This window comes from Dermacentor andersoni, chromosome 9 (assembly GCF_023375885.2).
Source record: "Dermacentor andersoni chromosome 9, qqDerAnde1_hic_scaffold, whole genome shotgun sequence".
Taxonomy (NCBI): Eukaryota; Metazoa; Arthropoda; class Arachnida; order Ixodida; family Ixodidae; genus Dermacentor; species Dermacentor andersoni.
In genome coordinates, this window is record NC_092822.1 from 17,236,826 (window position 1) to 17,262,198 (window position 25,373).

A 25,373-nucleotide genomic window follows, 5' to 3' on the forward strand; every position below is an offset into this window, starting at 1 on the left:
CGTAGCAAGGAGGTTTAAATACTAAACTTTCTTGGGCCGTAGTTGTGAGAAAGTATTACTTTGTTTATCAAGCCGATGTCCCTGCGATTCATGCTTTCTTCTGAAGTGTTAAAGTGTTCCTGCGATAAAAGCTACGTGTTTTCGTGGATTCCTGTCCAACTTCTTTGCAAAATGAAACCAATGGGATTGAAAACGAAACGACTGCTTTTACACGTGATACGCAGTTCAGCGTGTTGCCGTGGCCACACGTGCGCTTTTAATATTCCAAGCATGGAATAAAGCGCGAGTGTCTAATAATATACCAAATGCAATTTTAAGCAATAATTATGATGTACTTAATAACGGTCGACTTATGTACAGTAATCTCATAAAATATACCCGCAGTACCAAGATATCAGCGCCAGGCCTCGCCACTTACAGGGCTTTGAGACTTTCTTTGTTAATTAAAATTACGATTCCTACTTAAATCGCTAAAAGTGCTTTGGATTCTATCACAACAAATCATGGTCCTTTCATTTCCATAAACGTCTCAAAACACATTCCGGCCGATGCCAATGCCTTTACTTGTTCTCGAGCTTCTTTGTTAGCATCGAAGTTTCTGCTATGTATATAGTGCCACGGACGTGTTGGACGAGAATAACTGCGTATACCATATTTAACTACGTTGTCCAGCGTTCTCGTTGTCCACGGTGGGTCACGTTTACTCTGCTAGTACTAAATGAGGCTAACTGAACGTACCTCTCTGGCGGGAAGGAGAGTATTGCGAGTAGTCTGCAAAAATGATACAACGTAGGTTACTTCAGCAAACTGAGCTCTCTCTGTTCTTACGCACACAGCAATGCACAATTATTATCCTTGTCGCAGAAGCTTCGGCAGGCATTGTTGATGTTGCTGAAACTCCCGTCAAGCTATCACAGCATTTCGAGTCCAGTTCTTATATGATATGATAGCTATAATGGAAACGATGGATATGAGAAGCATGAGACGTATGACAGACTTCGACCTCATCGTTTCAAAAGACAGAACCACGACATGGAGATTTCAAGATATCCAGATATTCGCTTCCGCGTAAGTTTGACGCGACCAAATGTCGTTGTTGGCGGACGCCGTACGCAGGCTAACGTTCAAAACGAGCACACATTCTAGGATAGTTTCAACGTAAGGAGTTCGCACCTGCATGCGGTGCGAGCGACCCACGGACGACAAAGTATCGCGTAGCCCGCGGATACGGAAGCACACCAGACGAGTAGAGGCACTCACCCGAGCTGTAGCTGTCGGTGGACGACGCCGAGAGGGAGCGGCTCCGGTAGCGAGTGCGAGGCTTGATCCCTCCCACGAGCTTGGACTCCTGCAGGCAAAGGCACACGTTCACAGTCGCGCACGTACAAGCCGGCACCGAGGCTTCGCCTCGTAACAACTGTGCTTGAGACAAAGCCGCCTTGCCGAAACATGACTACCGAACTAAGCATTGGAACAGAGTCCAACAAGGCGACCTCAGTAGAGGATGCCCCATTTTCATTGTGCACTCACTGGATAGGCCAACGGACAGGATGCCCGTTGCTCCAATGAGACGTTGCACCGGATGTCACATCTAGTAAAAAAAATTTACCGACGATTACGATATATTCCCTAATTCGAAATTTGAGCGCAGCTCTAAACATGTTTTCATTTCGCGATATTTTGCCTGGCTCGGACAATCTTCTCGTACGGCACGTTGCAAACAGAGCGAAGTATGTTACGACTGCCTTGCTAATCGGGAGGTCGCGAAAGGCAGCGCGTCGGAGACGCGTGGGTGATTCACAGCAGCCGCCGTAGACAGGCCTCCGTTCGTGCAGTGCTCCGTTTCCATATATGGTATCGGTGGCCGGGCTCGCTGCGAGCTTAAACGTTGGCGCCATCGGTGAACAGACGACCCGCGCTACACTGGCGCCATCTCGTAGCCGTCGCCGCCGCAGAGCCCGTCTTGCGCGGCACTACGCTTTTCTTCTCACGCTTTCGCCATACTTTCCTCCGCCGCTTTCCTCCTCGCGCTCTCTTCGCTATCGCCGTCTTTCATACCCGGCTACGCTCCACGTTCGCTCCTTCATCCTTCGCCGTGCTCGTTCGCTCGGTTACGAGAGACACCAACGCTCGCCGCAGGAACGGGCGCCTAGGAGCTGCGCTCTAAAATGAAGCTGTCACCGAGCGTGACCGTGCCATAATTAGGGTCCCATATTCTACTGCATTTAATGTGACACTAAAAGAACACTGAATCTGTTTAGATTGAAAAAGTATTCTTGAAGAAGTCTATTTTCGTTCAATTAGCGGAAATAGGTTGACTATTGGCAAATGAAGTGACGGTCATAATTCGTTCTTAATTTCGCGCCGGAACCCCACGGTCGGCACGTCAGTGTGAAGTCACAGACTGCAAAGTGTTTTACAGTTAGCCTCGGGATTGTCCGTGGGCTCGTTCTGGGCTCACGCAAAAACAGTACCGCCGCCTAGCGCGGCCGCTGAGACAGACCTCAAATGGCAGGTGGAAAATGGCTTTGTCTTTCAGTTTACGCGGAACAGAATTATGTTTTCTCGTATATTCGAATTACAATCCGAAGCTATCATGCCTGCAGCTTATGTGTAAGTCGCACTTTACGATTTTCCTGACGCAATTTGATTCGAAAAAAAAATCGATTCGTTGAATAAGGCACTTGCGCCTGACGAAGGGCCTACAAGAATGAGGATCTATGCTACACTTCTGCACACGTGCGTGCATGCGCGCATGACGTACGTCGCTTATGGTGGTGGTGCTACGTATAACGGAGTCTAACGTTGGCAACAGTTTTGCTGTACATCCGCTTTCACAGAATAGAATGGAGGCGGAGTTTCTTTTCTTTTTTTTCGCATTTCGGCCGTTGTGGTTCTGTAAAAGTATTTGAAACTTCTCAAGTTCAGTCTTAGTCTTCTTCAGAATGCAACGTACTCCATTTTTACCGATAACTATTTAACTAGGCCCGAGCCCGGCTTCAAAATCCGTGATGTCACGGTGAGCCCGTGCGGGAATTTCAAGGCGGCAGCGCCACCCGTCCCGTGTTCGTGTCTTTTCTGGCTTGCCAAGCGTCTTCTCTTTTTGTGGTGTTGTGGAAGGGTATCGTACTAGCACAGCTAAAATAATTTTCATCTTTAGTGTTCCTTTAAATTATAGAGTGCGGTCTTGATCGATATTTAGCACACGAAATCGTTCTATCCCTTTAGTAACGCAAACGTAGTTGTGCGTACGTATGCCGGAGTACCGGAAATTCTCAGACGCGAGAAGCAGCGCTAGTTGCAACGTCTTGCTACGCACTGCATAGCTAAATAGTAGTTGCAGTGCCCTGTACCTTTAGTGCAATGACTATATGTATACATAAGCACACTCACTCTGAAGAAAGTAGCTCGTATGACGCATTGCGCCGACATCGATGCATAAAGAAAATATCGTGTGCAGATATATGTGTCGTATATTAGTTATAATAGACGCTGAAATACTACCAGCTATCCCACCCATGCTGTACATATGGATGACGCCTGCACTGCATGCACTTTCTGGAGAGAAAATCACAGCCGAGAAAAAGTAAGGACATGAAAGGCAGAGAGGGAAAAGATAGGGGTGGTTTGCTACCCTGCACTGGTGGTGGGTAGCATAGAGAAATTACTGTTGTGTGGTGAATATATACTGTGGTGCTAGAGGCTTAGTCAGGTGACTGTTGACCCCGTCTTTCGTCTCCAGAATCACGATAATCATGCCTTGTCAACCGAATAGGAAGAGGGAAGGAGTGAGCACCATGCGCACGCATGACGGCATACATGAAGTCTTATAAAGAGTCACTTAGGCCACTGCACTTCTAAAAGTGAGGCTTATAGCCGGTGAAAAAGACAAGGACAAAAGGAAGACGTGACACACACAGGCGCTAACTTGCAACAATCTTTATTTCGAGCAAGGGACCCTTTCGAGCCTGCTAACAATTATGGGACGGGAACTTCAAACAGCAAACAGACAGTTACAACCTTCATGTTCGGAATAAATTACTCTCAATAATTCTGACGGGCATTTTGTCAAGTACATTGTCAACGCAGTTTCTTTGCGACAAACGACCTCGATGTAGTCAGTTTTTCCACGCTCCTGAACAAAAGCCTTGTATGCATCACTTTCTCGCAAATTGTGCTTCTATTACACATCTTTGCCCATGAGATCTGTGTAGAAATAGTAACTTTTTTTTTTAGAAAAGCAGGACGAAAACCACGAAAACTGATTGTTTTTACCTTCTTTGAGAAACGCAGACCACTTGCAGCAAAAGATTGAGCAGCCATGGGCCCATAGAAAGCTTAAACTTTCTTTTTTTTTTTTTCTACAGCGTCTACAGAATGTTTACAAACAGCGCGTGGACTTACGGCCTAGCACTTTTCGACGGCTATTGTCCGCAGAGATTCTGAAAACAGGACGTTTAGAAATTTGAGAATCACACCAGCTCACAGAGAACGGACTTAACTGTCATTGTCTCCTCCACAGAGAGTCGGTCTAGCTTTCTACAGACCCAAGAACAATCCTTCAAGAAAGCAAAACTCCCTCGTTTATGCCTCTGCGCAATCTACGCGCTATAGCACTTCGCGTTCATAAGGATCCAGGGCGCGCGGTGAAGGCGGCCTTTTTAAGACTCACTTCATTTAAGACTCACGTCAAAAGAATAACGAAAAATACTGAATTCTTGCTGCTTGTAATAGAAATCCGCCTGAAGGTGAACTTATCAATTAAAGGATACTCTTATCCAGTGGCGTATCCAAGGGGCAGCACACCGCCCACGACCCCTAACCACGACCCCGGAATCTCAAATCAAAATTTTATTTCTTTGAGAGGAGGAGCCGAGACAAAAAAACTCCGATGAGCGGGACAGAGGACCCGACCCCTTTGGTATGACGGAAGCTAGTGCAGCATGTACACATAAAAATGAATATAAAACATAAAGCCTAAGATAAATCATACAGAAAATAAAAACAAGCAAACATGATTATAAACAAAGAAACAGTTCTTCCTATACACACACATATAGTAACACATACGTTAGAAAGTAGCCAGCTCAATTTAGCAACTTTCTGCACTAGCAGATATATGCACGTTCATATTTATATTTACACCCACACATATATCCATTTCTGCTGGCAATACAGCCCAATTTAAGAGATTTAGTTGCAAGAAACTTCGAAATCCATAATTACTTTGTTTAGCGCAATTGTGCTAAACTTCGAAGTGTCAAGAAATAAGCTTATTTAGGAGAGACGCCACTATGCAAAGTAAAGGCTGTTTGTCATTGTTCTAGGTGCTGATCCAAACCACTTTTCTAGGTGTCTAGTTCATCGGATGTCGGCGTTTCCACGAAGCTGAGATAATAACAATATTAATATATTGTTTATCGTGTTACACTATTTTTTTATTGTTTATTACTGTGCTAGTTTGCGGCCTTGCCGGCCACCTAACACCTTTCCGTCGCCGGTCAAATGAGCACTCTCCCCCCCCTCCTCCTCCCCTACCCCCGACAAAAATTCCTGGCTACGCCACTGTTCTTACCGATAAAAATGCATTATTGATCGGAGTAAAGTAAGGATACGCCAAAACGGCGGAAGTCGTGGCAGATTAACTTATCGATTAAGATACAGTGTTGGAGTACTTGGAGCAAACAAGCGCAATCAAGGGTACGCATAAACCAGAGACGTCCGCCAGAAGATCAACGCAACAACGAAAAAATATACTCTTCATGATTAAAATACACTTCCGAAACAAAGGTACGCCTAAACAACGCCGCCAAGAAGCTACCGCGGAGAGGGCTCGTTATTAGAGAATGCCCACATTTCCCCCCGTACCATAATCCTACATGGTCATACGGACTTTTATCGGAACATACAGGTTTACATGCAGGATCCTACATATAATCATATAGCATTCTGGATATAGAACATATAGAGCATGTGGTCTTTTTTTTTTTTCTCTCTCATTAGGGTTGGAAACGCACACGTTTCCCCACTACACGCTCCCCCCTGATAAATGTATCCTTTCGACAACCGACCACGCGCCAGCGGTGAACCAAAACGGGCACCGATGAAGCGCGAAACAAGCAACAGCGAAGAAAAGCACATTAGTCCTCTGCCAAGGTTGTCGAGACGGCGACGAGTGCGCGCTGCAAAGGACAGCCTCGCTCAGGGCTTCTTTTTTTTTTTCCTTCCTCCACTGCTTACAAACGCCCCTGCCTAGCGAACAATGCGGCTCGTAGAAAGAACGAGCTACTGGATGGCAACTATAATGCAGGGAACGGAAAATTATCACCCTCGTCTGTCTCTTTGTTCACCGCATTTGGCGCGACACATGGTGCGTTGTGCGATGGGCGTTCGAAACACTTCGAGCAAAGCAGGCCGCAGTGGGAAACGGAGCGTGCACGCCTTGAAAAAAGACAAAAAAGAAAATCTCTGGGATGTTTAGTGATGACAATGCAGACAACCATTGCCATACAAGCTGTTCGAGAAGCTGAGCAGACGTGCCCAATAGAAAAACTTCATACAGCTTTAGAAGTACAGTCGAAGCCAAATATAAAGAAGCCGGATGGAGCGAATTATCCCTTACATCGAGCACCTGAAACTTACTGAGCGATACTCATCTAAAATAACTCGCTCATAACGAACTGGGAATAGTATATAATATTCTTAGTAATGCCGAGAAACAGCCCAATGTACAGGCAAAAATTGTTGCTTACTAAGCATGGCTTATGTTTACAACAAATTGATTCCTTCCTCAATTCTTTCCTCCGGTGGAGATGACAAATTTGTATATAACAAGCGCATCACAAAAGTTCGTCTAAGTTCCTTGTAGGCGAGTTTCGGTACGTCGAATTACTCTATATATGCCGAACTATATTTATCCTATAAGCGAATTCGTTATAACCGGGTTCAACTGTAGTGCATACGGGAGCGACTTAGCGTACCCGAAAACACCAACCTTCGCTCGGGTTCTTCCGAACTCTCTTTACGCTATTTTAGCGCGCACTAATCTTGGCTTTCCTTCGGCAAAGCAGTCGTGGGGTGCGATAATATGCACATGGATGTGAAATTCAGCCACGGTGAAATGGAGCCAAATGGACCTTAACGCAGATGGGGCAGCGATAACGTAGACCTATTCCACTCTGTTTTTATTCCAAATCCACCGTTATAGACATCCGTGATTTGTGTGATTTGACAAAATCACGGAGGGCAATGGCGGATTTCGAATAAAAACAGAGGAATAGTTTTACATTATATAGCGACCAAGGTTTAATGTACCCAGAGCTTAATAATGAAAAGATCGATCGGCGCGAACAGTCACGATATACATTGAGTATTTTTCATTCTGTGATACGTATACATTCTGCGAAAATGCATCAATTTGCGTCCGTCTTCTAGTTTCACCTACTACAGCCCAACAAGGTATAAGCACTCCAGAGTTTAATGTCTATAAGCTGTTGGTTTTTCTTGCCACAGCTGGACAGAACTGGCGGAAAACGAGCTGCGTACACAAATCGTAGCTGGAGGGGATATCCGAACTTATGAGAACAATATAAAATTATGCTCAAGCATAGCTTATACTTCAGCCACGAGCCTGATTTTTCTTTTCTTCAATCGATGGCCACGTTACGACCTCTGGAAACGTCGATGTCGAAGAATTTGCCTGCAGCGCGGGATCTCGACAAGGAAAAAAAATGGCTGCGTTGCATATCGCCACAATTTACGGCCCGCTGGGGCGAAAAAAGAAAAAAATCCCGACGAAGGAAGGAGAATCACGAGAGGTCAAGCGGCGATAAGCGCAGTTCTGCGGGAAAAGTGAACTGCACGCAATTATGACGCTTTATCTAATCTTGAGGCTCGCGCGATACAGGCGTGCACGGTAATGGAGGTCGCAAATTACTCGCGGTGGCAGTAGAGGCGCTATCCAGCCGCGGGAATTATGTAAGGCGTGCGATTACATGTATGCTTTCGTGAGCACTTTTATGATCCTTTATTTTCTGAGTTATTGCTTGCTTGCTGTAACGTTGCATTGCATTGCACGAGAAGTCATGCACGACACAGCGACCCGTATGACGTTATACGAAGTAGAGCTGCCTTCAAAAAGCACACCGTACGATAAGAAACCGAGCACGGACAAAATAAAATCAACTGTTACGTCTAGACGCATAGCGCATGCAATGCGGCGCGCACTGTAGCACGCACGGTAAACGGGCACACAGCTGAGGGACCAACCAGTTACGCCAAGCAAGCGAACACGGGATGTAAATTATCAAGAAATTCTGGGGTTTCACGTGCCAAAAAAGGGCGATCTGATTATAAAGCACGTCGTGTAGTGCGCAACTCCGGATTAATTTTCACCACCTTGGGTCCTTTAACGCGCACCTAAATCTGAGCGTGCAGGCGCTTGTATATTTCGCCCCCATCGAAGCCCCGAGAGCTCGACATGAAATGGTGTTGTGGATATAGATAGGGGGGATACAGTCACATAACCACAATTGCATGCAGATTATTAATACCCCAGTCGCCGTTATGTTCGACATGCGGGTATGCAAGGTGGCCATAATTACTCTGCAGAGGCTTTTGCCCCACATTTCCCTTGACATAAAAAAAAAAAAAAACTGCAAGACATGTCTTCAGAAGTGTAAAAGTACAGGTCAGTTGGTCAAGGATAAAATACCGCAATACATGGGACAAAGAGGAAAACTAAACAACAGGAGCGCAAATCAATGTTGTCCAGATTACAGCCTTTCGGGAGACCATGCTTCTGTCGCAATCTCTCATATAATACAGACCGTGAAAGACAGCAACAACGGTTTTATTTTTATTTTTATTTTTTTAATGGCAAGACACTGAGTCATTCATGGTGACGCCCGACACTGCCCTTGAAGAATGAGAAACTTTAGTGGGAGGAAAAAATGTAAACGCGCTTCACGTGGGCTTGGGAAACGGAAAGGAAGTGAGTAATGAGTGCAGAGTTACAGCAGGAAAGACAAAGCTCGGGCAGACGTGTCTGCCTTCATACAAATAAATCTCTCTCTTTCTCTCTTCTTTTTCTCTTCACCGTTTATGTTAAGCGCGCTCAGTTCTTGGCGCGACAAGTGTGATACAAGCAATATTTACACCTTTAAGCTCCAATAAGAGCAGTAATGGTAGACGACTTAGGATAGAGCTCCGACCGAATGGTTTATACAATGCAGGATAACGCCTCGAAGACATAAGCAAAGGGAAGACACGCAGTTTTCTCTATCTCGCTATGTGTCTCTTTCTCTTTATTTATTCTTTCTTTTCCAGTTCCTTCCAACTTATGCGCAGCCGCTGTGACAGTTGGGTTTCGCGCCTACGACCTCGAGATCAGCAGCGGAACGCCTTATCCGCTTAGCGGAGCTTCAAATGGTCACTCTTTTAGATGCGTTTTTAAAAAAGAAAGAACAGCCCTGCTGAAGTGGAGGGCGGGAAGGAGGCGGGTGGGGGAAGGCACGGGGAATTCCGTCGCAGCCTTACGGGCCAACAACTGCAAAATGAGCCCGCTGTTACGCAACGGGCATCCCACAGTGTGGGTCGACTTCAGATGAAGTCGGCTGATGCGCAGCGGTGCGCGAATAATTTCCACGCCGTTATCGACCACACACGCGGCAACGCTTTCGGTTCGTGCAGGCAAGCGCACAGGTCAGGGACGCCGCGAGCTGTGTGCGTCGCATGCGCCGGCCGACCGCATCACGTCGGTGGCTTGTATGCCTTGCCTGCGTCAAGAATGTCTTGTCGTAGATTTCTCTTTCTTTTTTTTTCTCGATTGGATGTTCGGCGCGGAACTCCTTATTATTTTCGCCAGGAAAGTTCTCACCGGCCCCTTAATTACACGTGCTAAGGAGAGGGAACGCATTAACAAGAAAAACCTTTAAAAACAGAAGTTTTCGAAAACATATTTGGCAGTCTGAAAAGGGAGGTGGGGGGGAAGTGATTAAAAGTTCGCACTCCAAATTTATAGGGATACTAAAGAAGAATGTTAAACTAAGCTGCATTAGTAAATAACTCTTCTGCAATAGCGAAGCGGCCGCTGTTCCTGAGAGACTGAATTTGGCAAGTTAGAAAGTACCCAAAAACGAGACAGCTCGCCGTAAAGTCGTGGTCTTTCGTGTTTAATTTACACGTTCAACGGTAACGAAGGACTATATGTTCCATTTCAAAGGAGCGAAGGACTCGGCCTAGGAAATGTCAGAAACTCTTCCCGTGCTAGGCAGACCCAGATACGAGAAAATTCTTTGAAATCCATAACGTTACATAACGTATAGCGCGCCGTGGTTCCGGAGAAAAACAAAATGAAGGTTTCGCTTTCATTTTCGCCGCTATAGTAATCTGCCCTTTGCCGCCAAAATTATGAAATTATGGTTTTGAAATAACACGAAACTAAATAGATTTTACGGGTGCTCTTTGGTTTCCCGTCACGTACACTCTCGGGTAGTCTTGCCTCAACCCCTCCCCACCCGTCTATATAACGGAGCTCGTTCACTGTGGGCTCAGCCATTACACTGCAGAAGTCATTATGGAAATACTGCTACGTTTCTGATCAATCTTGTCATTTTCAATATACTTTCGGTTTAGATGCAGTTGAATGTCATGCATGATTTCTGCAAGGGAAGCTACAGTTTAGTACAATCTATAGCGCCAGCGTAATGAACGCCTTCCAACGACGACTCTCAGCTAAAGAAAGGAGTCAAAGATATGGAACAATTAGTTAATCCCGCAAAGAAAATTGCCAGCACCGTACCCCGTTCCACTGAGTGAAGTACCTAAACAGCGCCGAAGAGGGACGTCGCATGTCTACTTGCACGCTGCAGTTGCATGCGCGTGCAAGAACGTGCCGATTCGTGAGTCATCAGACTAACGTGTTCTACACCCTCGCAGAACACTTCGATTAGATTCCTGTAGGCTCGCAGAGACTGCAGAAATATGGCAGACGTACTACTCGTAGACAATTTGCGAAAGCCCTGCTGACGTCTTGCAGGCACTGAAGGCGTCTTCAGTGCCTGCGCCAGCGCTGTATTTTTTTTCCCCCTTGTAGAACAGCTGGCCTGTATAACCTTGCAGAAATTAGATTCCGCGAATCTTACCGTGCACTGCTGCTGCACGTCGTTACGTATGACGCTGTTCAGACCTGCTGTTTTTCGTATGCTTTCCTGGTGCTCAATGTTTGTGCCTTTACATTGCAACGCCTAAAGCTTCTGCTATGTTATGGCTCGATCCAGCGGCAATTATGCGTGTACAGAGAGTGGGAGAGAAATAAAGTTTAAACATAGCAGGATTAGTTAGCCTATAGCGACAGGCATGGCGCGCTACTCCAGCTGAAACCGTGAGGGATGAAAGAAATGGAGCGAGGTAGAAACAGAAACAAAGCACGCACCGTTACATACAGGCTAGCACAGACATACCAACACAAAAATTATTTACAGTATCATTGAGGTCCGTATCCCGCAGGAATGATATATAAGCGCTCTATATGGTAGGGCGCGCAGTTGACATCCAGGACGTTCCCACGGCGCTACAACCATGCGCACACATGTATGAAAATCAAGCATACGTCATATATATATATATATATATGCATGCTTTTAACAGACTGTCTGTCTAGAAAAGTTATAGGCGTAGTACACGCGCGAGTCGCTCAAGCGCTTATTTGCAAAAGTGTGTTCACAGGTCGCATCCAACCAGACCAACGGGGACCGAACTTTCGACAATTGCTCCGCGGGGGGTAACAATCGCGGTGCATCAACTCCGACGTGCGTGTCAGCAGAGTTGCCTCCAAAAATTATTAGACTCATTTGTCCTACAAAGAAGCGAACGCCATACTCGCCAAAACGACGTCACAATTTGGCGGGGCGCCATCATGCACCGCCATTCACCCCCTATATATAAGAAAGAGCGTCGCGTCGATCCACTTACGGAGATGCGGGCGTGCACCGTTGAAGACGCGCCGCCGTTGGCGCACACGACGTCGCCGACACTTTCGTGGAGAGACCACGCAGCACCCTCGACGGGCATCAGGTCGGTCCGAAACCAACGCTGACGCAGGAACAGGGACATGCTGACAAGTATACGGCGACAGTTCTTCCAACGGCTACAGCGGGTTCCACGCAAAGAACGCTGTTGTAGTTAACGACTCACGCGTTGTGTCCGTCGTTGCGTAAAACGCTGGCCATGGAATTACACTGCACATGTGGGCGCGCCGGCGAAGCGTTTCCAGCTTTCTGGCAGCACGCTAAGTCAGGAGAGAGAGCGGATTCAGTCTTCGCACTGAAACGGTCAGTAGCGTGTCAGTATATAGACAACGCGCTGGACATTGGTAACTAGAACGCGGCCTCAAAGCGCAGCACGACAGACGCGCAGTGGCCCCAACGGGCTCGCAAGGTGCGTCAGTACCGCACAAACGGCGGTCGCTGCTGTTCGCGTCCCAAATGTGCAGCGTATTGGCTAGTTCGCGGTCGAATGTGAAGCATAGAGTTTCCTACAAAGTAATTTTCGTAGGAAACTGTATAATGTGAAGCACGTCAAACGCGCGTCTTACGAACCGACGAGTCTTCACATATACGCAAGAGCGCGGGAACAATCCATCTTCGGTGAGGTCATACGGAGGCACCATCCACTGGCAGTCACTATTGCTCTCCAAGATGGCGCACCGGTCCCGGAAGGTCGGCATGGATCTTAGGGACAAAGTGCGACGATGTTCACTGCACGATTCTCAAGCCATTCGCAACAGGGCCCGCGGTGGCCGATGTCAACAGGAACCACCGTAGCGTATCGCGACGTTGCAGTAATGGCGCGTCGAATGGCAAATCCACGGGAGACGAGAGGACATCACGGCCTGGATTTCAGAACACTTGTCCAACGGTGATTTTGGCCGGCGCACAGGTTTACACATAATGGTTCAACAACGCAGAAAGTACATGCCCCAGGCTTGCAGCCACCAAGGGCGCAAATCGGCGTCGTCAAAAATCCGCGCCGCCGCTTCTGGCGACGTCTTCATTAGCGCAGCCAACGGCAGGTCCTGAGGACACAAGTATAGTGTACTGGAATCTAGTACACTACAAACACAAGGTACGCAAGGAATCCCGACTATCAGTGTCGTCCGAAGGCACACTTCTTCGGACTGCGAGTGCACGCCGTGCACAGTCTCGAGGTGACGGGGACCTGTCGGTCTCGCATAAGATCCTCCTCTCCAAGTCCAGGGACAGCAGTCACGAGAACAGTGAGGGTTGTTTTTCTTTTGTTGTTGTTTTTTTCGTGGTTGTGGTTTCTTGCTTTCTTCCTTTGGTATACGGCCGCGCCCAGCGATCCGTTGCTTCGTGCAACGCTTTCCTCGACACGGCTCACGCATAGCCCGAAAAGTCAAGACGCAGTCGAAACAGCGGGGGCAGCAGGCACGCCACACACTGGTGCTCGCAGTAAAGAAGAAGCGTCACCCTCCGCCCCCCCCCCCCCCTCGCCGCATCTCACGTGAAAACGAGAGCTCCACTGACCGTTCGCCTGTCTTCTACAGCGACCCGCTGGACCGTACATCGCGACCCGCCGCGCACGCAGAGGCGTAGCCTTCGATGGATGCGCCTACGTCCATGCGCTCGTAGGCTGGACCGTGGACCGGTGCTAGAGATAAACAGCGACTTCTTCGCGTTCGTGAATTGATTGATTGATTGATTGATTGATTGATTGATTGATTGATTGATTGATTGATTGATTGATTGATTGATTGATTGATTGATTGATTGATTGATTGATTGATTGATTGATTGATTGATTGATTGATTGATTTCAGCGTCTCAAAGCAAGACAACGGTTATGACAAACGTCGCGTATATAGTTACGGTAAGAGTATATAGGTAATAGTGGACAAGAGCACTAGTAATATATTCTCTGACAAATATTTGTGGCGCTTCTGTCAGATCTCGGAGGCGATATGTCTAGGCTGGCCCGTAAATACGCGCTTGAATAGAAGGCGGTGCGCTGTTCCACGCAGCAGCGCGTCTGGGGGGGGCGAAATAAAAAGAAACGGACCAGAAGAAACGTGAAGCATCACATGTCAACATACAGTTTTATATGCAATGTCTGCAATCAACCTAAATACTCTGATCATGTGCTTCTGTTCTGCCTCTTTTCTTGCGACCCAGAGAAAGAGATGTGTGGAAGTTCCATATCCCATAGGGTTTCATACAATTACTAGACGGAAATGCGGCGCTGGCGTCTACGGGAGCTGCAAGCAGGGCAGTTCAGCCAGCGTGGGATTGATGGTTAGTACATATGGATTTGCGTAAAGTTCGCCGGTCCGGCTTTAAATGGCTTCGCGACTTTGCAGACGGGTCATTTTTAATAAAGTACTGCGTTATAAATAATCAAATACCCATTATGAAGAATAGCCCAACGGCAGAATTCGAACACAGGGTCCTCTAGCACGGAAGCCCGACATAGAAACTATTACGCCACGGACGCATGGGCAAGAGGAACCACTGCAATTAGCAGTGATTATGCGTGCTTCCAGATTCTTATTAACCTCTGCATTAAAAATATTATACATTGCTTTTAAATTTCATCATCATCATCATCAGCCTGGCTACGCCTACTGCAGGGAAAAGGCCTCTCCCATACTTCTCCAACTACCCCGGTCATGTGCTAAGTGTCGCCGTGTTGTACCTGCAAACTTCTTAATCTCAACCGCCCACCTAACTTTCTGCCGCCCCCTGCTACGCTTCCCTTCTCTTGGAATCGAGTCCGTAACCCTTAATGACCATCGGTTATCTTCCCTCCTCATTACATGTCCTGCCCATGCATGCTCATTTTTTTTTTTTCTTGATTTCAACTAAGATGTCATTAACTCGCGTTTGTTCCCTCGCACAATCTGCTCTCTTCTTATCCCTTAACGTTACACCCATCATTCTTCGTTCCATAGCTCGTTGCGTCGTCCTCAATTTACGTAGAACCCTTTTCGTAAGCCTCCAGGTTTCTGCCCCGTAGGTGAGCACTGGTAAGACACAGCTGTTGTACACTTTTCTCTTGAGGGATAATGGCAACCTGCTGTTCATGATCTGAGAATGCCTGCCAAACGCACCCCAGCCCATTCTTATTCTTCTGATTATTTCAGTCTCATGATTCGGATCCGCGGTCACTACCTGCCCTAAGTAGATATATTCCCTTACCACTTCCAGTGCCTCGCCACCTATCGTAAACTGCTGTTCTCTTCCGAGACTGTTAAACATTACTTTAGTTTTCTGAAGATTAATTTTTAGACCCACCCTTCTGCTTTGCGTCTCCAGGTCAGTGAGCGTGCATTGCAATTGGTCCCCTGAGTTACTAAGCAAGGCAATATCATCTGCGAATCGCAAGTTACTAAAATATTCTCCATTAACTCTTATTCCCAATTCTTCCCAATTAAGGTCTCTGAATACCTCCTGTACACACGCTGTGAATAGCATTGGAGAGGTCGTATCTTCCTGCCTGACGCCGCTCTTTATTGGGATTTTGTTGCTTTCTTTATTGAGGATACGGTGGCTGTGGAGCCGCTATAGATATCTTTCAGTATTTTTACATACGGCTCGTCTACACCCTGATTCCGTAATGCCTCCATGACTGCTGAGGTTTCGACAGAATCAAACGCTTTCTCGTAATCAATGAAAGCTATATATAAGGGTTGGTTATATTCCGCACATTTCTCTATCACTTGATTGATAGTGTGAATATGGTCTATTGTTGAGTAGCCTTTACGGAATCCTGCCTGGTCCTTTGGTTGACAGAAGTCTAAGGTGTTTCTGATTCTATTTGCGATTACCTTAGTATATACTTTGCAGGCAACGGACAGTAAGCTGATCGGTCTATAATTTTCAAGTCTTTGGCGTCCCCTTTCTTATGGATTAGGATTATGTTAGCGTTCTTCCAAGATTCCGGTACGCTCGAGGTCATGGGGCATTGCGTATACAGGGTGGTCAGTTTTTCTAGAACAATCTGCGCACCATCCTTCAACGAATCTGCTGTTACCTGATCCTCCCCAGCTGCCTTCTCCCTTTGCATAGCCCCCAAGGCTTTCTTTACTTATTCCGGGGTTACTTGTGGGATCCCAAATTCGTCTAGACTATTCCTTCTTCCATTAATGTCATGGGTGCCACTGGTACTGTATCTCTATAGAACTCCTCAGCCACTTGAACTATCTCATCCATATTAGTAATCATATTAATCATATTGCCGGCTTTGTCTCTTAACGCAGACATCTGATTCTTGCCTATTCCTATAGTTTCTTGTTCACTGCTTTTAGGCTTCCTCCGTTTCTGAGAGCATGTTCAATTATATCCATATTATACTTCCTTATGTCAGCTGTCTTACGCTTGTTGATTAACTTGGAAAGTTGCGCCAATTCTATTCTAGCTGTAGGGTTAGAGGCTTTCATACATTGGCGTTTCTTAATCAGATCTTTCGTCTCCTGCGATAGCTTACCGGTATCCTGTATAACAAAGTTACCACCGACTTCTATTGCACACTCCTTAATGATGTCCATAAGATTGTCGTCCATTGCTTCAACAATAAGGTCATCTTCCTGAGATAAAGCCGAATACCTGTTCTGTAGCTTTATTTAGGCCAAGATAAAGGGTAATAAACGAAGCCACAAGAAAGTCTGAAGCCCCAAGCACGAAGATGAGAGAAATCCATGTTACTATTCATTACTCACGTGGTGTGGCTATACGATCGCAGCGCCAAAGTTACATCGAGTAATTGTAAGAAACTCTATGCCATATCCAGTCAACTCGGCCTTGGGCTACCTTTTGCGTCGGGGCCTCTGCGCAAGGCTTCAGCCACATGAACGTTTGCATGACGACGCTGTGACGATGTGACGACGAGAGCAGTTGGGCGTTCTCGGCGTTTTGCCCTAGACAGCTTCTGCCTACCCCCCCCCCCCCGCCCCCCCAGGCTAGAATCCGTTTGTTCTTAAAGTGCGAAGAGAACGCGAAACTGTTGCTCGTACGACACTTGCAGTGAAGCGTTAACTGCGGCGAATTTCGGGGAGCTTGCGTTGAGTCTATTGGCTCCATCGCGACTACGTGGAGCGTGTGCGTGTTGCAACGCATAATTTCATGCGATAGCCGGCGGGGTAATGCATTCTGTGACGTAAATGTCTCCCCGGCACTCAGTTTTTTTTTTTTTCTTTGAACGACCCTGTCACGTGGGATAAATGCGGCGCACAACGCGTGGCCCCGCCACCGAGCACGGCCGGTGCATCAGCGAAAATCGGATCACTGGAGTTTCTGGCGCTCCTGAGCAACGCCGGTAAATCGTTCTGCTTAAACGCGACGGGTATGCGCCATGTCCCGCAAAATAACTATGGGGTGGTATAGCAGTACATACGCCTTCTTTGCGACATGGACACGCGATGCACAAATTACGAGCGCAAATCAGTAAGCGCCCATCTGAAACTGCGCAATTATCAAAGCAATTGCATCTCAAATGAGCGATGAAGCAAATGGGCAGTTCTGTGACGAGCACAGCTTTGGTTAGTTAAAATGCAGGATACTGCCTAGCGCACCGCCTATGGATGGATGGATGTTATGAGCGTCCCCTTTGGAACGGAGCGGTGCGTTGCGCCACAAAGCTCTTGCTATTATACTGCCTAATCTCCTACCTAAATTAAACAATAAAAAAATTTAAAAATAAACACTATGAACTCCCACACCCAAATTTTCTTATCCCTATTGCGAACTGTGCTTTTGTACGTCTCCGTCTTTTGTCGTTTCCCTACTTTTCTTCCACCAACCCTCCAGTCGCCTCTTACTAATGTATATCGCGGACATGTTTGCTTTACCACTGCTCCCTCTGAACCCAAGGGCTTCAAAAAGGCCAGTGGTGACTAAATCGACCGCTGGGTAGACGTCTTCACATTCTAATAAAACATGCTCCATCGTTTCCCTAGCTTTACCGCAGCAAGCACGTAGTACAAGCAAGCATAGTACAGGCATAGTACAAGCACACGTAGTACACATAGCACACATAGTACAAGCGTAGCATAGTACAAGCACAAGTACAAGCATAGTACAAGCACACAAGCACAAGCACACACATATCAGTGGCGCCTATAGAGGCGCCACTGATAGCCACCTAGCGGGCGCTTCCAACAGTACGCGCGGGAGCAGTAGCAGAGGACAGCAAGGATGGCTGAAGTTCGCGGCTGCGATTTCTCCTTTGTTCGGGTGCCAGACTGCTTCTTCAGCGTTGACAGCTGTAAGGAATACGCTGACCTCTGTGGGAGCGGGTATGAACACGATGTTACCGGTGTTTGGGACAACATGGTCCACATAAGTGCCAGTTGCGTCCCGCAGACAAACGCCACGAACCCCATTTACAGTAAGTGGAGCTCACGTTAACTAGCCGATAAATTTTGTTGAGTAATACGGTATCTCGATCGTTTTTTTTTTTTTTTTTTTTCTATTCTACCCTTGCCGCAATGCTGCTTCTATACATCAATAATAAGCACCCGTCCTTAGTGCAGGCTTATATCAAACAAATCCGCACGGTGCGATGTCTGCATATACCGTTGTGAATATTATGCCGATGAATACATGTCACATGGCCGAATAAGTGCAGTCAAAGTCGCCTCAAGAAGAGTTATTGGAAATTTATTGATGGAAACGCGTACACTAGTCAACAAAGTCACCAAACACACGGGTTAATGAAAGCGCGCGTTAGCGCTGTACAGCCGATGCAATTCTGCTGCATACGCCGATGTACTGCCGTTTCCGCTGCAGTTTTTGCAATCTTAAATTCCTCAAGGGAGCGGCTTGGAAACGTACAAAGCTAAAGTCTGGCTAACATTTCAGTACTTTTTTTTTAAATGTTGCTAGAGAGAAATGCCACATGACATATTTAAAGGCAGAGCAGCGCTAGTAAAAGTAGATGTGCTCTGGCGGCAAGGCCGGGTTTAGTCCTCTGCAGCGTACGTATAGCAAGAAAGAATTCAGTTGAGTACAAAATTCACACGCAAGAAGGGACCACGTTGTGAAACAAACAAATCACTCGGCGTGTTAAGTCTGCTCAGACAGCATCGAGGTGCGATGACTTCCCAAACGTGACGCGAACTTTTCAGCGAAAAATGGAACAAAAATAGCACATGCAGCAATTATTAGCGATTCTCACCCTCAACTACCTATTTCTAAACGCATTTCCCCCAAAACCACAATATCTTATATGCCCTCGGGTGAAAAGAATAAAGCTGTTAAAGTATAAGCACTTGCTTGGTATCGTTCCGATAAGACACAGCATGCTTTATACGCTTTACAAGCGTGTAAATCACGCTTTATACGCAGGGTGAAAACCTCGCAGCTCAAAAGAATCAACAAGGGTTATGTATGAAGCAACTAGCAACAGTTAAACATGTGCGAAGCCACGCATAAAATAGATGTAAAAACATGCAGTGCGCGACAGCTGGTGCAAGGAATTACCGGGCCACATAAAACCATCAATTTCAGTTCTTGCAAATTTCGGTAGCTTTAACATACAGCACAATGCGCTCGTGCAATCGTGCTGCCTAGCTAGCGCAGCGCGGTAAAGAAGCGGAAAACAATATAAGCGACAAACGGCATTCCGAACTTTAGCGAAATGCCTTTAAACTGCATGCTGCTCCGCAGACGAACTTCGTCGCTTACGCGTCTATGACTGAGTGAAAAAAAAAAACACCGACGCGACAAAGGAAAGGATGAGAACACGAAATTTCCCGCCGAAGCAACGACCCATTGCTACCGTTGCTCCCGTTGATGAGGCTTTGCGGGGAATGATTAGAACGATATCGTCGGCACGTTTTCGCCGGTATTTGAGCCCCCAACCCTGCAACAATTCTTCTTCGACATTCCTTGAAGCTTTGGCCACCCCGCACATGCGAAGGGTGCTGCGTATTTTGCCCTGAAAACGTGAATAAGACAACGAAGCACCATAAACGATGCAGCAATGTACGGCGCGCGGCTGGCTGCTCTCCCATGTGTTCTGCGCAAGGCTGCCACCAGTGGCGCGTCCATCGGCGCGCACTACGCGTATAGAGGAACATGCAGAATTAATTTATATTCACACAAAAGGCGCGTTAACATTGGTTTAAACAAAAACATGTATATATTTCTTTTTCATTTCATTAGCTTGCGCGGCAGCCATATAGGCGGTGACACAAAGAGGGCGGGTAGTAATCAGTTACGATCAGGCCATGCATCACAAGCCAAACCTGCACGTGATCCGCGAATGTGTGTTTTTATCGTAAGCAGATCTTTGATTTCCTTTTTTCTCGTTTCTGCTATCTACGAGGAAAACACAGTAAGCAACCTAGTGCAATCGCCGCGGTTAAGCGAAGCAGCAGTCACCTTGCGCATATCTTGAACGTAAAATAGATAACGTAAGTTTTCGGAACGAAAAAAAAAAGAAAAAAAAAAAAAGGCGAGAAAGCTTCGCCGCAGCCTCGTCGCGCACGCCGAACTAGGTCAGGCATCCAGAATGCCGTAACCACTAAGCCATCGCGGCGCGCCCTTGCAAGTGTACGTTGCAACATGTTTCTACTACGTGCCTCCAGCTCGATATTCTTGTTCATAAACTGCAATTTTTTTCGAAGACTTCGTTTAGCGCTCGCCCTTCGCGCACTTATGCACTGCGGTATACAGCGCGCCAATCGCGGCGCTGTTGCGAGTCACGTTTAACGTTCTCGACCACCGTACAGGTAGCAAATGCCTGGCAATCGACGTATCCAGTTTCGCCGGCCGATGCCTTGCGCGTCGGAAAACACCGGGAGGACTACATCCGCGCCTTAGCAGCGAATCGAAACAGCAGGCACGTGAGGTCGCACTTTTCCCAGCAGTGCACGCTTCGCCTCCACGACCAACGGTATACCGGAATACGCCGGCGAGCTTCATATCAGAATCCCGTGCGGGCCCGCTGTCACGGCAGGCCCGCTCGCACACACACACACACCGCGACCACTTCGGCCTCCGTAAACCACTGTGTACCTCTCGTGTACCGACTTCCCTTACCCAATGCGCATTCTTCGGGCCTGTAAAGTATTTTGAATAAATAAAATGACGTTCCCCCCTTGTCATGCGGCTACCCCACTCTCCTTCCAGGAAACGTCGCAAACCGACGTCACAGAGCAACAAAAAATCATCAGACAGCGTTGCGTATACAGTGGGGACGCAAGGACCTCGGGTGCATCCGCGTCGTGCTGCACGTTGTACAGCCAAACTCCGCAGCGCCCAGTGTTAGTTATTTCAGCCGCGAGTACGTTTCACTCTACCAGTATCTCTTCACAATTCCTAAAAACAAATATGGTTTCCTTTTCTAACGTTCTGATACAGCGCCGTCGGACGCCGCATAGTGAGAAGCTCCGAGTTGATTTGGGCCACTTGGGATCATATTTAACGTACACCAAGATATAATAAGTACGCGAACGTTTCTGCATTCGGCACCCCCATCGGAAAGAAGCTGCCGGTAACCGAAGCTCGTGCTCAACATCCGGAATGCCGTAACCACTAAGCTATCGCGGCGCGTCCTTGCAAGTGCGTTGCATTATATTTCTACTGTATACATGCCTCCACCTATATATTCTTCTTCGTAACGTGTAATTTTTCGAAGATTTCATCTTCTTTATTACTATTATTATTTTTACATTAGAGAGCTTTAGATAATGGGACGCAAGTGGCTTGCGTACGCAAGAACTAGGGGCGACGGTACTGCGCATGCGCGGAGCCAGACGTAGGATCCGCGCATGCGCAGTACCGTGGCCCCTAGTTATTGCGTACGCAAGCCCCTCGCGTCCCCTAATCTAAAGCTTTCTATTGTTCGAACTCCGCGGGGCGCATCTGATTGGTCAACGATAGTTGACGGTTCTATAGCTTCACCAATTCCCCCCACCCCCCCCCACACACACACGCATACACACTGACTGCTTCGCGGCGCGCATACCACAGACCAGTTTCGCCGCTCGCAACGCAGTACGCATCGGAATTCCGAATGCTAGAGAAAGTCAAAACAAATGGCCTCCACTCTTCTTTGCGACTGGCTGTGTACCACTCGTACGGCAAAGCGCAAAACAAACGTGCTACTCGTACAGCCACGCACTCGATGTGACCTAGAATGCAAGAGCGGGTGTCGCGGCTGCGGGGCGAACACAACTGCTTCGTACATAGCAATGAGTTCCGTTGTGCTAACGATTTTTGCCGTGCGTTAGTGGCTAATTAAGCGTAAACTGGAAATGTTGGCAACTATTCTGGTCGCTGGCTTGTGCACGAACGATAAGCTGTTCCGTTAAAAAATGATGACGACGTGAGGTGATAAGAAGAATGTTGCGGTGATCAAGCACATTTCGCGAACATGCTTGAGCACTCAATACAGAAAAATATTTTTAAAGGAAACAGCAACGATAAAGCAGCTAGGTTCTGCAGTTTCTGCAATTAAACAAAAGTTAATCGATCAAATCAGCCAAATAACACATACACATCGCCGCGGGGACGCGGCACTCACACACTAATACACAAACACGAGCAGGACATTTAGAGTGTTAATACGCAAATATACAATATCGCTTCATTATTAAAGAATGTTAATAAGGATTTTAAAGCAGATCACCATAATGACACGTTACTTCGTGACCCAAGTAACATCAACCAAGAGTAGCAGTTTTCTTCTTAATCTCTCTTTTTCCTTTTTCTTCTTTTTTTTTTTTTCAGGTGTATCTACTACCTTTCATCGCACGCCTATACGTTTCTTATATGCGCAATCGATAACAGAAAACAAGTCACTGCCGCACCAATGCACGCCATTAACTCGGCTCGAGCACGCCTAAACATAGACTCGACCTGTCATCAGTGCTACTGTTTGCTCTGGATTTTGTTTAAAGAAGTCTTTTTTTTTTTTTTACATGTCGTTGATTTGTCACAAGTGCCACCACGAGAGCTCCAGCGCACACAGTGCCTGCCGCATTCAAACCGTTCCTTTCTAACGGTTGTTCGCGGAAGCTCGTAGAAGGCACCGGGCCGGACAGGGCATCACATGATGACCGGCGACAAGGCAAGGCCTCGAAGTCCCCTCACGGAAGACCTGAGCCCGGGTCGTTAAACTTTGCCGGATTTAGAATAATGTTGTTTCCATACACTGGGCATAATAAATATCCTAGTGATCGACTGCAATGAACGTCGTTAAACATCTTCCCACAGCTCGGCTGCGCTGTTCCTAGCTCCAGAACGAAGTCCGTTAAATGAGAGATCTGAGTTTTATACGTCTCAAAGTGACAGCTGGACTATGAGATGAAAATATATTTAGTCGAAGGAAATATATTTATTCTTAATTAGAAGGCACTTAACCCACTTCAAACAATAAGTAAACGAGCGCCTTCGTTCTTTTTCTTTTTCATTCCAATGTCATTAGCAGCCGCAGAATATATATACGTATACATATTAAGCGCGCGTGTTTTGTCTTTCTTTCTTGTCCTATCCTGTAGTCTGCGCTGATCACCACGCTATAGAAAATGATAAATTATAAGATGAGCCCCGAGAACAATACGAAAAGTAGACTGACAAGCAGAAAGTAACATTACAAAGCAACGTAACACATCCACGAAGGCAGATGAAACAAAACTTTGCCCGGCAGACACGCCCAACAGCATATACACACCCACCCTACATATATACTCTGCGGGTGTTTGAAAGTAGAGCCATTGCGTATACCCACTCAGACGGCAACGTACCAACTCGCCCCGCGTCATATGCACGCACGTCCGTATACGGTATACACGAGACTTACGCTGAGGCACTGCTCGCAAAGGCCGCTCTTGCGGGGCTTGTTGTCCCGCTTGACCAGGATGCTGACCGGAGCCTTGGGAACCACGTCGGGGGCGCCGGGCGCCTTCAGTATCACGTCCGGCGCCACCGTCACCTGCCAGCTGCGCTTCCAGTTCACGCACGACACCTGGCTGTACGGCATGTCCGCCAGCACGCGTTTAACCTGCAGCATCGGCATGACGCAGTATACTCCGGCCGGGATGCGCTGGCGGAACTCCGGGGGCCGAGATCGCTGAGCGCAGCTCTCCACTCCTTCGCGTTCACCAGAGAGACGCGTTGACGACAGCCGCCCGGATAGCCGCGAAGGTGTCCTTCACAACACCGTTCTTTAATGGTGCCCTCGAGGGTTGTAACTGGCGAAGCACAAGCTATAGCTGTTCACGGCAAACATCACGTCCTGGTGCTGACGCCTTCGGGCAGAGGTTTCACTCGAAGCGCGTACAGTGGCACACCGCTGAGGTCACTGACCGCTATATTCGGTCCCACACATACGCACGCACCCGTTCAGCCCAAAGACACATTGACGTTCATAGCTGAGAAGGAACCGGCAGTCCCACCATCCGCTGATTCTGCAACGATAAGTCACTCAGACTTATAGGCGTGTCCTCAAGTATCGTGGAAAGGCAGCTGCTAGCCGTATGCGGGTTACTTCTTGAAGAACACGGGATATCCTACCGCGCGAAGCTTCAGACTTGTCAGTACTTGGAATATCTGAAGCCAAAAATAATACTGGACTAGCTGTGGTCTAAAGATGTCGAACTGTCAAATGTCCACCGACGATTCCTTCCGCGAGCTCGTTGACGAGCGGCTGTACGGATCCCACCGGAAAACGGATTGCCAGGCAAGAAGCGTCGAACAAGGTCGCAGCATTTGTCGCGCCAGCGAATTCCTAAAGCGTCGACGCAGAGCGAACTTCGGGACACTTGGTGACCGAGTCCGGCGAGCAGTCGACTGGGCGTCCGATGCACTCGCAAATCACTGGCCGCCACAAGCGACAAGAACGGATGACACGGCCAGGTTACGTACAGTCGCACCACAAGCACCCCGGCCCGACGTGCCTCCGAGATTCGGAAGTTGGGATTAAGAGAAACAGCTCATCGATTCCACTTGCACCCACTTCAACTTGAGGCCCAAGCGCCGGCGCGCTAAAGGAACACGGAACCGGCAGCCCATCAAACAGTCGCAATGCCCCCCCAACAAGCCTGTTGCCCCGCTGGCCAGGGAAAAGCCAGTCTGGGCGATTCCCCCCGCCAAAGACGACTGTTTGCAGGAACAAAAAGAGCAGACAAAAAAGGCCACCCGGAAACAGAAACGCCAAAAGGGATTTGGTTTCTTGCCCAGACTTCCGCTGCCAAGATATAAGGGGGGAAACAAATAAAAGAAAAAAGGGGGGGAAAAGAGAAATTACTGAACACAGAAAGTGAGAGAAAATGCCAAACACCCCGATCGCCGTCAGTGCAGTGCGGAACGAGCGCCGAAATGAATTGGTCTCGAAGGTCGTTGGCTCACCCA

The 25,373-nt window shown here is 47.5% G+C and overlaps 1 protein-coding gene and 1 long non-coding RNA gene across 6 annotated transcripts in view; one reads left to right on the top strand and one right to left on the bottom strand.

Moving 5' to 3' along the window:
- LOC126527122 (adenosylhomocysteinase-like 1) overlaps positions 1 to 25,373 on the bottom strand; it is a 270,192-nt gene that overhangs the window by 208,781 nt on the left and 36,038 nt on the right. For 3 of the 5 annotated variants that reach the window (XM_050174862.3, XM_050174861.3, XM_050174866.3), the window contains one exon: positions 1,261 to 1,348. In XM_050174862.3, the coding sequence (XP_050030819.1) occupies positions 1,261 to 1,348 (88 nt within the window). Of the gene's footprint in view, positions 1 to 1,260; positions 1,349 to 11,973; positions 12,209 to 23,823; positions 25,038 to 25,373 lie in introns of those variants that run through there. The other 2 variants (XM_050174863.3, XM_050174865.3) reach the window with 2 other exon arrangements.
- LOC126527125 (uncharacterized) overlaps positions 1 to 25,373 on the top strand; it is a 55,783-nt gene that overhangs the window by 11,492 nt on the left and 18,918 nt on the right. The window lies entirely within an intron of this gene.